General features: G+C 34.5%; 2 protein-coding genes across 5 annotated transcripts in view; one reads left to right on the forward strand and one right to left on the reverse strand.

The window, feature by feature from the left end:
* Window positions 1-18484, reverse strand: part of LOC129748792 (leucine-rich repeat and calponin homology domain-containing protein-like) — a 234464-nt gene that overhangs the window by 67890 nt on the left and 148090 nt on the right. The gene's annotated exons all lie outside the window — the stretch shown is intronic.
* Window positions 8318-9983, forward strand: LOC129748793 (uncharacterized). The gene is made up of 2 exons (XM_055743546.1): window positions 8318-8849; window positions 9129-9983. The coding sequence occupies exons 1-2, from the start codon at window positions 8804-8806 to the stop codon at window positions 9581-9583; spliced, it is 501 nt and encodes a 166-aa protein (XP_055599521.1). The 5' UTR covers window positions 8318-8803; the 3' UTR covers window positions 9584-9983.

Raw genomic sequence — 18484 nt, forward strand, 5'->3', positions numbered from 1 at the left:
ACTAAACGAGAAAACCTTTACGGATTATTTGTGATGTTTTGTCAAATTCGCCAAACATCAAGTTCTGGTGTGGTTTAGATAGAAAAAATCTCGGTGTCAGAAGTTGCATCACCGGTGACCAAAAACCTAAACATTTCACACAGATATCATGTTGCAGGTGGTGTTCTGATTTTTTTCCTTCGAAAATTACATAGATACATGTTGACACATAAACATGCTGACAAAGTGAAAACTCGCTAAGCTTCGATGTGTTTTCTTTGAAGATCAAAAGGCTCAATGTATCTAAAGCTCCCAGAATAGTACTACAACGCTTTTTCGTGGTTCGTTTTAGAATTTTAGTGTATTAATATGTGTAGGTATGTACATAACTAGTAAAAGTTCATTTTCCAAAGTCTCTTGTACCTCAACGATATTATAACTAGTATGTTGTTATTCAAACATAAGAATAATCAAAATTTTTTGTTTTGTTTTGTTTTGTTTAGTTTTACGGTTCATTTCGATTCAACAAAGCATGATTATGATTGAGGCTCGAACACTTTCGAGTAACAATGCAGCTTCATCGTGTGTCTCAGGTGTGTAAGCTATCGGATAATTTTCATGACACCGATAATTCCCTGTTCTAATTCAATAAATTCGAACCTTATCGTAGACAAGCAATATGATTTTAATCGCCAATTAATCTCTTTCCACCGGGTTACTCTGCTAACGCATTGGAAAATTGAACCAGAGCTACCACGAGGGTTGTAATTGCTTGTTCATAGCTATTGGTTTATATCCTGTGGAAAATTATGTTTGCAAATAAACGAGTTATTGAATCGGATTGCAGTCTCATTGTACTTATGAGCGGCAAAATATTAAAACAAGTGTTCTGAGTATTAAACAGAGTTAAATGAATTGAAGAGGAGTTACAGTCCTAAAGTGCCTATATGCCTTTTGTGCCAAATAGAGGACGAATACTTAAAATAATCTTTAAATAGATAAAATTAGAAAATAAAATAAGACGCTTGTTGAGATCCTGTTGCCTGTTTGACAGTTTGGGAATAGACTTTTCTTGGGAAAAAGGAATAGGAAATAGACGTTTCAAGTGTTTGAAGATGTTACACTAATGAAACTTCGATACCGAAGCTGTTTTGTATGGTTAGACGTTTCGAAGGAGACCAAAGTGAGATTTTGGCGGTATGCCAGATGTAAAGGAAATGTTTCTTTTTTTTTTGGAAAAATAATTGTTGTTTTTGGAATGAACCGTGTTGATTGTCAGTTTAAAATACTTCTATCCGGTTGTACATAATTACAGTACTTGCTCGTTAACCGAGCTTTTTAATCGAACAAGCTCGGTAATCGGACGTTTTTGGAGACTAAGGCAAGCCCGATTGGCTACACTATAAATGGACATTTTCTTCAAAAATGTTTCACTAATGAAATGGCAGTCGTGTTTTTTTAGTCTTTTCAATTTACTTCTCTTATATTGTGACAAACTTTCATTGATATGTTTTCCATGCACGTTCGGGATAAAGGACGTACCCTCTGGTCCCAACTGTGCACAGTGGTTTAAAACTCGAAAAACGTGATCATGGGCTTTTTGATGCCTAGATGTCAAAATAGCTTAGTGACATGTTCTACAATGTTTCATTATTTTTAATTGCGCATATTTTGCCATAATTTTTTGTCTGATCGATTCACCTAAAAGTTTGATTTTTTTTTATTTTTTGAATTTGTCATCCAATTGAAACGATGTGTTCAGAAAAGTTGTAGACAATACAATTTTGTGGTTTTCTTTGATTGATATTTTTCGGTGATTTACGACGATAAATATAACTGCTGTTTTTTACGTTTCGGCTTACTGAATTTCAGCCATCCTCAGAAAAAACTTGTTTTTCCGCGTGTTTCCTTTACGGTCGTCGTACGATATCGTACGACGTCGTACGACGGCCGTAAAGGAAACACGCGGCAAAACAAGTTTTTTCTGAGGATGGCTGAAATTCAGTAAGCCGAAACGTAAAAAACAGCAGTTATATTTATCGTCGTAAATCACCGAAATATATCAATCAAAGAAAACCACAAGAAAGTGCGGTGATCGAAACCAAACAAACAATACAATTTTAAAAAACTTTGTAGAAGACTTTAAAGCTCTATCTTTTAAAACAACAGATTTATAGACATTTTACTAAAAACTAACCTTAAAAAACGAAATTTTCGTTTAACTTTTTTCAAGGCGGCTTTCGAGTCTTACTTCATAAAAGAGAGTTGTAACAATTGTAAAAGTACACAACTTCATTGATGGTGTCAAGTTTCTATCTTGACGTTAAATGGTACTTTTTGTGTAATTACGTTTAAAAATCGCATTTTTTCAATGTTCCAAATCTCTAAAAGGTGCAAACTTATGAAGACAAAATTATATGCATTTCGAACGCACATTCTTAAGCTTTAATGAACATATAATTTCATTTGTATGTATCAGGTTTTACTAATAAAAACATTTATCTGAAAGATGGTAGTTTTGAAGTTTTTGTTAAGCCAGCCTGGCAATCTCTTGCTGTTTAGCTAAAGGAAAGATGAAATAAAATTTTGTGAACTGCTGCGGGTATATAATACCACGGATACAATTTGACTAGTTTCATGGCCGTTTCCTTAGAAATCATATCGAATTTTTCCACATTTATTTTCTGGGCAGAAGCCAAAACTTGCAGAATAGCACCGCATCGTTGGATATCTTCCAAATCTATACCTTAAATATTGAAAGTTATTACAGAAAAAACAACTGTTTTGACATCTAAAGCATCAAAAAGCCCATGATCACGTATTTCGAGTTTTAAACCACTGTGCTGTGCGATTATCCAGCGATGGTATCTTTTGCATTTTTAAAAAGGCACCAGGAATAATCCGAATTTAGAATGATTACGCTGCAGCCCGTGGCGTAGAGGATAGCCTTCAAATCTTCTAAGCCAGCGGACATGAGATCGATCCCCGGTCACGGCATACATAGTACACTTCCTGTGGGTTGGTGGTTTTAGCATTTGTAAGTTGCTAGCCATCATATCCTCGAAAGTTGTACGCTTAGAGTTAAGAAAAAGAAATCTCTTCGAGGAAACATCAAGTTTCATTGACATCCTGTCTGTGTTTGTGTCCGTTTATTTAAAAAAAAACCGTAAAATATGGTGTATAGGAAGAACAACTCAGAAAGTCCAGTAACTATACTTTTTTGCAAATCGGAAAATAATCATTCTTTGAAATTTTTCATAATAACTTAAGGGGGAAGACGAAATTCTTATCTCACTACACTGTTAATTCTATTAAGTAGACTCATAATATTTAAAAAGTAAAAGGATGATTTTTTGTCGGAATTTGCCTCATTTTACTATAAATGTTTTCATTTCGGAGGCAATTAAAAGAAATGGGAGAAGGGTCGATATCAAGGAATATTTAACCCTAACCCGAATAATCTGGGTATATTTCCTGTTAAACTTCTAGATATTTTAAGTTGACACTACTGACTAAACCCACTGCACAATGGGGGAAAAAAGGTGTACAAACCGTGAAGAAATTGAATATCTTTCCTCTTTCATGAACCAAATCTATGAAAATCTTCTTTCAGTGAAAATGTTTAGAGGAACGATTGGACATAATTTCAAACGCCGCACGAGATTACGAACGGAGATATAGTGCCTTTTTAACCCCTAATTCCCCTAAATTTTATAAACAATCAAGGAAAAACATTTATTTGGACTAGAAAATTTTTAAACAAAATCTTGTGTGATTTGTGAAAAATTTTGAATCAAATGAGACCAATCTTGAGTGCTTTTTACAGAGGAATCGAATGAAGGCTTTTTGAGGCACCGCACGCATCGGAAAATAGAGTTATGACTGATTTTACCCTCAGTTCCCCTACATTTTTCTAATAGTTCAGAAAAAGTATGTTTGACCTTGAAAATTTTAAGCCAAATAAGTTTTTTCTTATGTGGTTTTTTTTTCAGGAATCGAATTAAGGCTGTTTAAGCCACCGCACGCATCGTGAAATGGGGTTATGACTTAAATACTTGAAAAAATAGGGGAATTTAGGGCAAAATCGGATATAATTCCATTCTCCGATGCGTGCACTGGCTCAAACAGCCTTCATTCCATTTCTCAAAAAAAAAAAAAATCACATAAGATAAGTCTCATTTGGTTTAAAATTTTCAATTCCGAACATGCTTTTTCTGAACTATTTGAAAAACTTTTGGGGAATGGAGGGAAAACAGCATTTTCCAATGCGTGTGGCGGCTTAAATTGCCTTCATTCGATTCCAAGAAGATATTACACAAAATAGGTCTCATTTTGTTAAAAAATTTCCAATCCGAACCTACTGTTTTTTTTATTTATTGAAAAATATAGGGGCAAATAAAGGGTAAAATCAGCCAGAACTCCATTTTACGAAGCGTGCGGTGGCTAAAATAGGTTTCACTCGATTCCTCGAAAAAAATCACACAAGAAAAGTTTTATTTGATTCAATAACTTGAAGTCAGAACGTCCATTTCTGAAAAATTTAAAAATGTAGGGGAATTAAGGTTAAACAGCCATAACTTCATTTTTCTCAAATAGCCTTCATTCGATTCTACGGCAAAAAACACACAAGATAGGTCTCATTTGCTCCAAAATCTTCCATTCCGCACAAGCTTTTTCTAAACTGTATTAAAAATTTTTTGTAGAGAAATGGTTGGATTCATTGGATTCATCTTGCCGTGCTTAAAAATGTCCAAACTTGATTCCAACTACCGTAAGATGAAATGATGGGAATAGAAATAGACCAAGAAAAATGATTATGATCACATGGCAGAACTATTCCCTTCATTCCGATAGACATCGACACTCAACCAGTATAATATTCATACGCCAGGTTGGTCTCCTGTAGTAGAATGTTAATACATGGGCCCCGGAGAGGCGCAAGATGTGGGTTCAAGTCTCACCGGGAGACAAGGCGAATTTTTTTCCCATGTTTTTCAACATCAATTTTCCCTTATCTAGTCCCTGAAATTTCATCTAAGTTGGATTCATTTCTCTACAAAAAAAAGTTTCGCTGACTGAATGTTTGAGTCAAGACCCATCTCTGGGTCGCAATTTAAAAATAGAAATAAGGCGGTGCCAAACACCGAAATTGGCTGGATATCCAAATACGGCAAACGCATCATTTCTCATCATAACTGACAACCCGTGCAGGATATGAGAAGGCAATGCAAATCTTGCCGTGCTTAAAAATGTCCAAACTTGATTCTAACTACCGTAAGATGAAATGATGGGAATAGAAATAGACCAAGAAAAATGATTATGATCACATGGGAGAACTATTCCCTTCATTCCGATAGACATCGACACTCAACCAGTATAATATTCATACGCCAGGTTGGTCTCCTGTAGTAGAATGTTAATACATGGGCCCCGGAGAGGCGCAAGATGTGGGTTCAAGTCTCACCGGGAGACAAGGCGAATTTTTTTTTCGCATGTTTTTCAACATCAATTTTCCCTTATCTAGTCCCTGAAATCTCATCTAAGTTGGATTCATTTCTCTACAAAAAAAAGTTTCGCTGACTGAATGTTTGAGTCAAGACCCATCTCTGGGTCGCAATTTAAAAATGTATTAAAAATGTTGGGAAATTAAGGGTAAAACTGCCATAACTCCTTTTTATGACACGAGCGGTGGATCAACAGCCTTCATTCGACTCCACGGAAAAAAGTAGGTCACGAGATAGGGTTTATTTGATTCAAAATTTCTAATCCGGACATGCTTTTTTCTCAATTAATTAAAAAATGTAGGGGAGTGGAGGGGAAACCAGCCAGAACTCCATTTTTAATGCGTGCGGTGACTCAAATAGGCTTCATTCGATCCCTCGAAAAAATGTGCTCCAAAATCTTACAGTCCGAAAAAGTTTTTTTTTTAATTATATTAAAAATGTTGGGAAATGGAGGATAAAACGCACATAGCTCCATTTTACGAATTACGATACGTGCGGTGGCTCAAATTTCATGCGACTCTCTGGAAAAAATCACACAAGACAGGTCTCATTTGATTCAAAATTCCAAATCCGAACATGCTTTTTTCTAAATTAATTGAAAAATGTAGGGGAATAGAAGGTAAAACAGCCTGAACTCCATTTTAGGATACGTGCGGTGGCTTAAACAGCTTTCAAACGATTTCTCGAAAAAAACCACATAAGAAAAGTATTATTTGGTTCAAAATTTTCCAATCCAAACATGCTTTTTCTGAACAACATATATTGAAAATGTTGGGAAATTGAGGGTAAAACGGCCATAACTCCATTTTCCGATGCGTGCGGTGTCTCAAACAGCCTTCATTCGATTTTTCAGAATTAATTGAAAATTTTATGGGAATTGATGGTAAAAATTGCCAGAACTCCATATTCCGCTGCGTGTGACGGTTAATTTTCCGGACATTTTCACTGAAGGAAATTATATTTTCATAGATTTGGTTCATGTAGGAGGAAAGATATTGAATTTTTTCGCGGTTTAAAACACTTTTTTCACCACTTTTTGCACTGTCTCCTCCTTGTTTCTCAACCGCTTTCAAAAAAAATTATCGCTTTGAAAAACCCTATATAGCAACTTAAGTATTATTATCTGACAACATTCAACTACTATCAATAATTTTTATTTTGAATAACAAGAAGAAAAAAGCAAAGTAGTCGATAAGCAAATTTTACATTAATCTATAGATTCTATACAATGATACATGAATGGATCGAAGCAGTTGTTTCGTACCCTGATCGAGGTACATTAGATTTTGACTTTTTATGCACTTTGAAGTCATTTGGCATCAACATTTAGATTTTTCCAATTTTCTTTGGTCCCCTCATAGCGCTTTGAGGTACTCCTAACTCAAGTCCGGTTGAGCTGAAATTTTGCACAGGTTTGTTGTTTTGCTAATTTATAAAATATATATGGTCGGTTGCGAAAATTCGATTATAAAATTTTTCCCACACATCGATTGCCACCCTGATGTAGATATAATTTAACCAGATATATATAAATAAAACAGTTGTCCAAACTGAGAAACTTTTGTTTGGATTAAAATTTCGCACGTTCAAACAGTAAAAGCTTTTGCAATGTGAATTAAGCATAGAATACAAAAATTTGCAATACAAATTGGCTTTAGATTTGATTATATGTACTTACGAATAAAGATAAAGCTTTCAAACGACAACTAGCAATGAACCAACCTGTAAAAAGAACGAGAGAAAAATAAAACGTCAATTAAATTTTTACAAAGTTCAAGGCCTGCAAGGTTAAATTTTGAGTAGAGCTTTAATCCGTCCCACCGGACTCAGGCAGCACTGTTATGTTTAAAGAGAGAACAACAACAACAAAAACACCACTAAATACCCTCTGCTTTGCTTTGCTCTGCCCGAGACAGTGAAATGATCCTAAGCGAATCGAATCCTATTCCGACATTCCACCCGGCTCACCCGAGGAACGAACAAACGTAAACATTAAATCAACATTATATTTTCTTTTACTCCGGTTCGTTCGCTGGATCCATTGTCCAAAGTTCTAGTTGGAGTTTTCAAGGGGTCTTATTTTCCAAACAAAAAAAACATGTTAGTTTTACAGAGAAATTTTTTAATAAGATGTATGAATGGATTTTTTATCCTATTATGATTTTTATTTAAAACCATCGACCTTTTGAAAAAGAACGGTGGAAAAAAATTTCCCAGACGAAAAGTGTTTCGCTGCGGCGATCCACACTGGAAAGCCTCGATCTCCTCGGCATACGAGATTTAGAGCTGTAATTGTAGTTGTATCAACGGGGATCAAGTCGAGCTCAGGCAGCATAGCAGACAGCCGGAGGCCGGAGATATGCTTCAGCGACCGGGATCGGTGAGCATGTGTTAGTGTATGATTCTGTGAAATGTAAACCACCTCCCCCAGACTGCTGACAGCATTTTGCAGAAGAACTTTTTCGGTGAAAGAGAGCGTGTTAAAGTCTGAAAAAATATGTAGAGTTCAATTTTTTTTTATACTCAATTAATTTTTTATTCTTACGTTTCGGCGTACACCAACACCATTCTCAAGGGAAAAATTGCAAAAATAAAGAATAAATTATTCTGACATTGACACGTCGCAACCCCGCAGCATAAATATGGATGAAACGAAACAACACTGGTTGAATGTTGTCCTCGTCGCTATTCAATATGGAGAAACAACAAACTGCCCGTACCTAAAGACCGAGTCTCATCTCGAAACAATAATGCTGGCAGCGCTGTCAGTAGCAAGCCCAACAGAGGCAGACAGCATACATCGTCGCTTCGAAGCTACCGAGCTAGACGTTCCAGCCAGCTAGCTCAAGCAGGGAGAGCAGTGAGTAGTATCAAGTATGCGTCAGGGTTGATACGACGAGGTAGAGGCGTCGTCTCATCGCTTCAGCATTATCGTCGTGCGTCGTTCTCGGAAATATTCGCTGCCTTAGAAAATTGCACTTTTCGGAAGTGATAAGTGATGTTGACTGGCTGTTTGGTGTTATCAGTTGAATGCTGTTGGTAATAACAGAATTCAAAGGTGCTGAGTGCTGATAGTTTGCATTCTGGGTTCGGAAGTTCAAGGTGGTCTGTTGGACGAAAGTGTGAGGCGTATAGCGTATAGTGTGCTTGTTCTGAAAGCGCCTCATGTTGGCCATATTTGAGGGTTGATACTCGGTGAGGTCGTCACGGATGCGTTTGTGTGTGTATGCGTGAGGTTTAAGGTAAACCATCTTGTGCTGTCGAGGACTATACGACCGACTGTAAATACAGAACCTGCGGGTACCAGAAACGGATCAACCATGCTTACTAACCAGCAGATACTTTCGTGGTTACTACTTAGTGGATGTGAGTATCAAAAGGTTATCACCCAGTATAGATTATAGTAGTTTTTAAGCTGCCTAGTGGCCCTTAAGTATGAAGGGCTCTGGGTTAAGCGTAGAGTAGTGTTGGTGAACTATTGAGCCCAAATCAAGATTCGATTTAACGATTCCTTTTCTGATTTATGCTGGTAATGTTCGGTGAAGCCCTTTGTCTTCAACCTGTGGTTGATTTCATTTTCTTGAACCCCATAATCTTTTCATTAAAACTTGTTTTCCTTCATCTTTCTCTCGCTCGACTTCGCAGTGGTAATCGTTTGCTGTTCAGCTGGCACCAGCAGTTCAGGTTCTCGATCCGGAGGGCTCTACAACTATGGAACTCTGCTAAGTGGACCGGGAAGTTCCTCGAAAATATCTCCCAACCGCTTCTACATGCCACCTGGCATCGGCAATCCGGAAGATCGGTATCGCTCAACAACTCCCAGCCAACAGGAAACCTCAACCCCGAAACCTAAACGTATATCGGCATGGGGTATCATATCCATAGTGATGTTTGTGATAATGATCGGTGCGGGTGCTTACTGGGGATCCATATGCTATCCATTACTGTGCAAGAAAGAACGCAACTACAACATGATGAACATGTCCTCGGCCACAACGGCCACACCAACCCGATCCACAGAGTTCGAAAAATTGGAAAACTTCTGCTCCAAGTCCACCACATCGAGTCGAAGCAACGACACTGGTATCAGTAACATCTAGGGCCCAAAAAAACACGTTCCATCATTACTAGCTTCCTGATAAGCACCAATCAACTAATTACCTTTCTCATCTGATTCTACTTATAAGAGACATCAAAACCTTTTTTTTACACTTCCTTATCGAAACCAATCTTTCCAATCATCTTGCCATACGAATTTCCGACATCATCTAGGAGTAAGCTTAGGGAACATTTCGACTAAACAAACAAAAAAAGATAAGCGAAACAAATTGTGACGAAACCTAGCCTTAAGAAGTAAAAGTAAAAAACAACCTCGAATATAATGTTAACGAAGAGGAGACTGAGTAAAACGCGATAGTTTTTACGGTTTATAGGTTATCGAGAAAAAGACAAATAAATTTTTAGAGAACAATTTACAAAATCAAAACGAAAAAAGGTTCCAGCATTCTGCAACGAGAACAGAAAAGAAATTCCAGAAAAAAAATCCCAACAAGATGGCGTGAAATGCTTCAGGGATTGAATCTTATAAGAATGTCGGCTACTAATATTAAAGAGAGCCTGGCGGCAGCACCGATTGGCTCAAAACATAACAAAAAAAAATAATAAAACACGTAGGAGAGCAAAAAGTCCATACCCCTCACGGTGCAATGTCGTGGGCTTCGTTTCAGAATTCTTTATGATTTCACAGTCTGTCTGGGTCTGGGTTCTGTTCCCCTTTCCTCGGTTCCCTTTTTTTACTCAAACGTTTCTCGACTTCGTCCTCCGTCATCATCGTCGTCGTCATCCAAAACAAAAACCTGAAAACCTGTATTTCGGATGGCTCCGGGGCACCATGGGATGGATAAATGGTTTTAAAAACACCGCACAGGACTCTTAACGCGAAAAAGCTAAGGCAGCAAAGAGCTAATCTGTGAAAAAGTTCGTTCTTGTTGTTTGTGTTTTCATTAGAGTGGCTCATCGAATGGCCCTTAGTGTTTAAAATTCAGAAAAAAAAATTTCAATATGTATGTAGAGGGTCGCCACAACTTTTTCATTTTTGAATTCTCGGTTATTTTTCTGGTTTTCCAGGTCATAAAATAATGGTTTTTAATTCTCTAATTAAGTCAAAATAAAACAAAATATTAACCTTATTTCATTAATTTTGTTGTTTTAGCATACTCAAAAATCAGCATTACTAAAAATATGAAAACAGCTGAAATTAACGACTCATAATTACAATCAATTTAGAACATAGTTTTATGAATGTTTTAAAATCATGCTAAACATCAACATTTAAAAATAATATGTTAAACAGGACTTTTCAATAAATAGTCGTAATTATGGTCAAAGTAGGAACCGAAAAGTAATCAAATGTGATACTCGTTCATAAAATCCATGCATATGAAAGTTTAAAAAAATAAATCAATAAATAAAAAAAATTAAAATAAAAAAACTTTTTTAAAAAATAATTTAAAAAAAATCAAAAATTTAAAAATGATCTGTGGTGCATGCAATCATGTAACTCCTTCGTCACATATAATTCAGTTCAATTGTTGTTTTCAACCGTTTTACATTCAATAATAGATGCATCTTCAGATATAATGATTTTTTTTTTGTTAAAAATAAAAATAAGCAATTATAGATAACTTCATCAGTTTCTTGAATCTGTAGATATGAAATTACAGGACATGATTCCGTTCTCCTATGTAAAAACGGAAATAACACATAATTATTTAAAAATATTGAAATCCTCTCCAGACTAAAGTTGCCAAATTGTCCATTTTTATCCAGGTAAGCCTGGATAATAAATACAAAATTTGGGAACAGTCCAGCACGGCCCGAGATCATTGAAAAATGTCCGGATTTTGCCCGTATTTATTCACTTTATTAAGCAAAACAAAAAAAATGTGTTGTAACTTGTAATATTTTTTACACACGCCTTCAAAACGAAATTTTTTTAGCAAGTTTTATAAAATTAATCATGAAAGGTTTTTTGGAAGCCTAAAATACGCCTTTTGATAAATTTTGATGAACAAATTTTTTTTCCAATTTTTTTCTCTATTTTTGTAGAGTAATTTCTGGGTTTTGACAACATTTTTCTGGATATTGCCCGGATTTTTGGTCAACTTTGGAATCAACTGCCCGGATTTGTCCCGGATGCGTGCTGAAAAAAATCTGGCAACATCAATCTAGACGCATTTTTTAGATGTGACATTGCTCTAGAAATATGGCGAATAAAAAATAATTCTAAAAACCTAATAAAATTGAACAACTAGGAAAAAAACCAACAGAATCTAGAAGTAGAGCTATTTCAGATCAAATTTTTACTCAAGTGAACGTCGAAAGTAGTAAATTAAAAGAATATTGTATTCTTACTCAACTGTTATAAATAAACAAACAAACAAACAAACAAATGAAAAAATTACGAATAAGAACGGTTAAAATAGTCCCATCTTCTATGGCTTGTTTTTTGCTCTTTGGAATTGTTTGGTATTGTACTTGTTTATCGATGTTTTAATAAAATTCTTTAAACTATTTGTTTCCCCCTTCATTTTCACAAAACAGTGAAGGGGAGGGTGACAAAAAATGTATATGGAACTTACATATTTCGGTCTATGAACAAGTAGTTGAGTTGTTGCTTATAATTATCTCAGTTTACTTTACCATTTTCCGAAGAGTTTTCTATCGAGAGATATTTTATTTAGATTTCAAGTTTTTTTTATTTTGAAAAAGCCAATAAATAAAAAAGAAACATTGTTTATTTTAATCAGTTCGAAGTTCTCACCGCAGAATTATGAAAATATGATCTTAAATTTGAATTCTGATCTCAAAACATAAAATAATATGGACGACAAGTTCCATAGTCTTATATTTACTGATTTGGGGATCGTTTGAACCAATAAAAATTAGAAACATTCTGTGTTTAAAGCGCAGTTAATTTTCAATTTACAATTTTGCAGTTTAAATTGGTTGATACTTGAATTTAAATATACTTTTTCTATAAACTCAACTGTATATAAACTCAGAACCCATGAATTATGAGTTCAAAATGAAATTTTGATATATGATTTTAGAAATCAAAGATCAGTTTCTTCAATCACTTATTGAACGTAAAGCTGTACAGAATTTTTGGTCCGAATTTTACCAAAATTGTTAATTTTCCCATGATTCAGCTCACCAAATAGTTGCGCCAAGTTTTCGGACGAATATATACAAATTTTGAAAGATTTTAAAAATATACTTTGAATTTTTTTGGCAGTACCTATAAAAGTTTCAAACAAAACATTAAATAGCATTTTTTACAGCTTTGTAATGCATAAAATGTGAATTTCATTTCAGTTAAAAAAAAGTACAGTTAGTTTTTTAAAATAACTAAAAAAATGTTAAAGAAGGTAGTGCCAAGGCAGCCCTGCTCTAGTATTGGTACAGCCTGCGACGTCACAATCACGAAATATTTGTTAATTTACTAGGAAACTTGCCTTTTTCGATCATAATTCGAAGAATATGCTGGAAATTTTCCACTTTGAAAACATGTTCTTTATGATCGGTACTAAAAAAGTTTTTAATATAAAATAGACTATCGAAGTTCGATAAAATGGTGCATTTTCCAAACTTAAATTTCGTGTTTTCCTTTGAAATTTTTGTCATTCTCGATGCAATCGTTTTTGTGACGTCAAAATAAAAATTCCAATATGGCGCTTCACTACCTAGTTTAAATATTCCTTGCAAAAAAAAACATTGTACCTCCCAATTCTTTGAGTGGGGTAAAATTTATGAAAAAAAAACTGTTCCGGATAATTTTGAAGTAATGAATATTGTGTAATGTTTTCTTGGAATTGGAAACAACCTCGTCATCAGGAAGACAAATTGACTAATTTGACTTATTTTAAGGATTTATGAACAAACTAAGTTGAATAGTAGACAAATAAAATGTTGAAATCAAAGAAACTTAACTGAGTCATAAAATTTGAATTACTATAAAACATGACATATTTTTATTTTTGAATCTATAAACAACGGAACTATAAATAATTAGAACTTCAGCAGTAAACAGCTTTTTTGATGACTATGTTTTAAAAACAGATATTTTACCGTTTTGAAATCGTATCATTTTTAAAATTCTGTTTAAAACCTCTAGCTTTGGTGATTTGCAATGAATTTTAAATTACTGGGTTTTGAGCAAAATCAATCATTGATAAGTAGCTTACAAAATTTAAAAAAAAACGTGAACTTTATTGACCGACCTATATTTGAATGTAAAATAGGGCGCTGAAACTAGAAATAGTATTAAAAAAAATCTCAGAAGAATAGTTTTAGCGTTATGCTGCAAATATGGAATTTTGCAGAAATTAAAAAAAAACTTATCCGTAAATTTTTCGAGACAATTTTGTTTTCATCGACAGTTTAAGACTCGGTGATAACTTTTTGAAAATCTTTTCTGCGCTTTAAATGTCAATTCAAAACAAAAATTTCAAGTTGTTAATAATCAAAATCGATTGAAAATTGAAGAAGTCATGGTAACAATAATGTTTGTATTTTTGAATAACAAACCACAGTGTACTAATCTCAAGATAGGAAGAATTAAACGTGATAAATCTCACTCGCTCCAAGTTAAAATTGATAAACAGCTTACCAGAAGGTCTCATGCCAAATTTCAGATAGATCTGAGTTCGAGGCCCCAAGAAAATCAGATTTTTCTTAATGTTAACGAGTCTAAAACTGTCGATAAAACTTATTTTTTCCCAAAAAAAAAAAATATTTTTTATTATTTTCCCTAATAAAAATTAATTAATATCAACAATACTGTTGATTTTGCGTGGACGTAGATTTTAAGTTCAGATGATCGATAGCAAATTTATTCACATTCGATATGAAAAAAGAGATTTCAAATTAATGTTAGGCAGTCCCAGATATTTGAATCTATGTACAAATACTTGCAAAATTTCATATTTGGATCATAACTTAACTGTTCTACTGAGAATGTTTTTTTTTTTTAACAATTTCAAGACTCAGAGCCCGATTTCACATTAAAATTGAACTTAAGTTTATTTAGATAAAAAATGTTGTGAACTAGTGTTATTGAAAACTGAACTGACAAACAAAAACTAATTTCGAATCTGGTCCATTTATCCCAGAATTGAGATTTTGCCTTGCTATTCTAGTTTCTGAGAAACAATGCATGGAAAGGGAAAAAGCAATAGAAGAAATTTAACTTTTCTACGAAAAAAATGTAACTATATTCAAGCACACTTGAGAAAAAAATTTATTCCAATAAACTGAGAAGCAGAGATTTTTGAGAAACTAAGTATGATCTATGGAAATAATGATAAAATTAACGAAATTAATCTTAAAGATGTGTTTAAAAAATTTAAACTCTGATTTTGAAACCAAAACTGAAATAGGGTTTCCTTTTGTGTTTTTCCCGGTTGTGGGTCTCAATTCTTAGTTTTTTTTCGGGTTTTTTTTGGTGCGATTTTCAATTCCCGGTTTTTGCCAGTTTTCCTGGTTTTCTCGATTTTATGGCCACTCTGTATGTAGCTTCTTTCAAAAGCAAGTTGAGAGGAATTTACTTTTCAGATATCAGGTCAGATCAAAGCGCTGTGATCGCTCAGATAAGGGATCACGGACCATTTTTTGTTCGTTCGCACTGCAAGTTTCCGCTTTCGGAGTGAACACGATTGACCTACTAATCAAGGTTGCCGAAAATAAATCTGTGTTTTTGACATAAAAAAAATTGAATTCTGTTATTTGAATCTAAAATTCTGTGCCGGTTTTCTGTGACGCTATTTCAATGAAGTTCATTGGGAAAACATGTGAAACATCAACAAATTGGAATCTACTTACCGTTTGAATTAAAAAAAAAACAATTTATACTACCTTGTTCTCAAATTTTCATTAATTAGAGTCAAAATGAAAAGTCAAAAGTGACATAAAAATTTATAATTTTGGAAATCAGTACAAAATTTAAAAAATCTGTGAATTCAGTAAAAAAAATAAAAATTCTGTTATCTGTTACACAGAATATATGACGAGAATTTGCATCAAATTCTGTGATAATACAGATTTTTATCCAATACTCCAATAGATAAGTGTCCGAAAACTGTAGGTATATGTTACAAAAACACGTTTATATTAGTCTGGAAAATTTCTCCCAAATCTGATTCCCAAACATCAATATTGCTTCTATTCCTCAAATTTCTACCAGTAATCTAATCTTTGTCTCTTAAGAAAGCAGAAAATTAACTTGGATGTTTCCGCCCTTTTAAAAATATACGTACTGAGAATCAACGCTCTCGACTCACAATTCTCAAGCATTGCACCACCCTAATGGAGATCATATAACAGGAGGGCTCCCAAAGAATAACCGAACGAGGCGTTAAGTTTCTCACAGCAATGCTTTTCTTATTCACATTCGCTTAGAAGCGTTCTAGGGAAAAACATCAACATCAGCTTCAACATCATCATCATTCTCATTACCAGTTCCGTCATTCGTGATTGTTTCATTATTATAAGTATTCTATTCGGTGTTTTTTTCTGTTTCGTTTTCCCATTTACTTCTACCGATCTTGGTTGTTTAGGGTGTCATGTTTTTGCTTGCGACGGCTGATATTGTTTTAATACATTTGTTTTTTTATAGTGCGACTTTTCAGAAACTGATTGCTTTCTGTGATTTAAGAAGATTTAAGCTGTAAGAATTGAACCTTTAAGATTAATTTCTGAATCAAAGCAATCGAAGATTCCTTTTAATTAAACCACGGTAAATGAAAAGTTCATATACCAGTATTTCGATAGCAACTTACTACCTTCTTCAGTGAGCGTTTTCGATAAATCGAAAATTAAAATCGATAAATCGATAAGTTGCTATCGAAATACCGGTATATGAACTTTTCATTTACCGTGGTTGAATTAAAAGGAATCTTTCGATTGCTTTGATTCAGTTGAATCATTCAACCAAGTAGGCTCACAACACAACAAAGTGATTAATTTCTATTGGAGAACGTTTAAATTCTGTGATCAACGAACTGAGAACCAATCAGTTATGATTTTAGTTGTTGTTTGATGTGAACTCTGATGAAAATTATTACAAAGTTTCTCAAGAAATTTTGACTCAATTTTCACTTTACAATCACAGCAGATAATACATATGCATAAGCTAGAACCGTAAGGTCATGATCTGCTATCGCAATTATTCATTACCTCCAGATGCATCATCGTGATGGTTCAGTTTCAAAGAAACCAAAACAATCCGTGGGGGGATGGTTGCTTGAATTTGCACTTTGAAAAAGAAGCAGTAAAAGATCAGATGTGCCCTCCATCACTACCAGATTAGCATAAAATTAGCATATGAACCACATCTGCAACATGTGAAGCAGCGCAAATGACCAACGTACGATACACCCAAAGAAGAGGTAGCAAAATTTCAATGTGGATCGGAGCTAACTTTGTGCCGAAAATGGGCTGAAATGTGCGTTACGCCAATGATAATATGATTGCTTTTTCGTCACTGGCATAAAGACTCGAGCTTTCGGGCAAAATTTAGCAGGACCACTACATACGAACATTCAAGCGAAACAAGAAAAACATTTTATGAGATTTGGATAGTTCAACCTAGAAACAAGAAAATCAAAAGAAATTGCCGTTGTTGAGAATCGAACAACAATTTTCTACCATCATCTAGCGGTTTCACCTGTGTACCACCTGAGCTAGGTGAAGAACGAGGGTTATTTGTCATAGGCTTTCTGCATGGCCCATCACCAAAAAACTCACAGTGTCTGGCGTTCGGGCGAGGGTTTGCCAGTATTGCCTTATGATTGGAAATGGAATTGAAAACGAGAAACTGTTTTTTTATATCTTATTTACTCGCTGCTTTCATACACACGCACAGCCGGCCGATTTTTTTTTAAATTTTTGTTACCTTCAGTCAGTCATACGCAATGCGGTTGCGCTGGAATGTTAATGCCGGCCCGATCAGGAGGGAAAAACTAAATTACATCAAGATGAGATATTTTGATACTAATATTTTTCCTATCTAAATGAGTTATTATTCAGTACTCGTAGGATGTTAAAATATCTCAAATTATATCAAAAAATCTATGCGATCATAGCTAAATTATATCAATTTCAGATATGCTCCTTACAAGATTATATCTCGTTCAGATAGCATAGTTTGATATTGGGCAGAACAAAACCTATCAAAATTATAACTTATCAAGATATGAGTGCTTCGAGAAAATTTTCTAGTGGAATGTCAATAAACCACATTATTTGCTAAAACCATGCTCCATTTTTGGTTTCCCAAAAATTTGGATTCAATTTTATGAATCTGTTGGGCGAAAATCATAAACGTACGGTTTGGGCCGTTGACTTCGATGTCCGTGTTTCAGAAAAAGTTGTACGTATATCAAAATAAGATATAATCTTTTTTTAAGGACAACCCGAAAAAAATCTTGATCATTAAAAATGAGCTCAACCCCATTCAAGTCTGTCAATCAGAATAAGATATAATTCAGATTGGAGAAACTTAAAATCGAAAATTTGAAGTGCTATAACTGAATCAAATGTAAATATTTTGGTGAGATACGCTTGAGTTATTATTTTGATATGCTCTCCTGATCGGGGGTGGTCTCAAATCGCGTTCAGATCTTATGCCAATGATGTTGAAATATTGAGTACTCATGATTGGAGTAAAGGCTGAATTTTGGGTGTAGATACAGGGCTGCTAATTTGCTACCTAACTGTTTCGAGAGTCGAACGTGGGGGTCTTTCTGCTGAATTATGTTGACTTACGATACGATACGGCCACACGAGCGCTGATGGGTTAAGACTTTAGACTTGGTAAATTTCTGTCCTCGAGTGATTTTCTGCATATCTTGTTTGTAGATACGTATGGTTTGAGGCTAAACCGACATCCGATGACATCATACGGCTTTATGGGGGAATTGGTTTCTGACCATACTAGTGCT

The sequence above is a fragment of the Uranotaenia lowii genome, chromosome 2, assembly GCF_029784155.1.
Source record: "Uranotaenia lowii strain MFRU-FL chromosome 2, ASM2978415v1, whole genome shotgun sequence".
In the NCBI taxonomy this organism is placed as follows: Eukaryota; Metazoa; Arthropoda; class Insecta; order Diptera; family Culicidae; genus Uranotaenia; species Uranotaenia lowii.

Coding starts and splice junctions, on each gene's coding strand:
- LOC129748793 (XM_055743546.1), top strand. CDS start 8,804: ATGCTTACTAACCAGCAGATACTTTCGTGGTTACTACTTAGTGGAT. Junction 8,850..9,128: donor GTGGTTACTACTTAGTGGAT/GTGAGTATCAAA, acceptor TCGACTTCGCAG/TGGTAATCGTTTGCTGTTCA.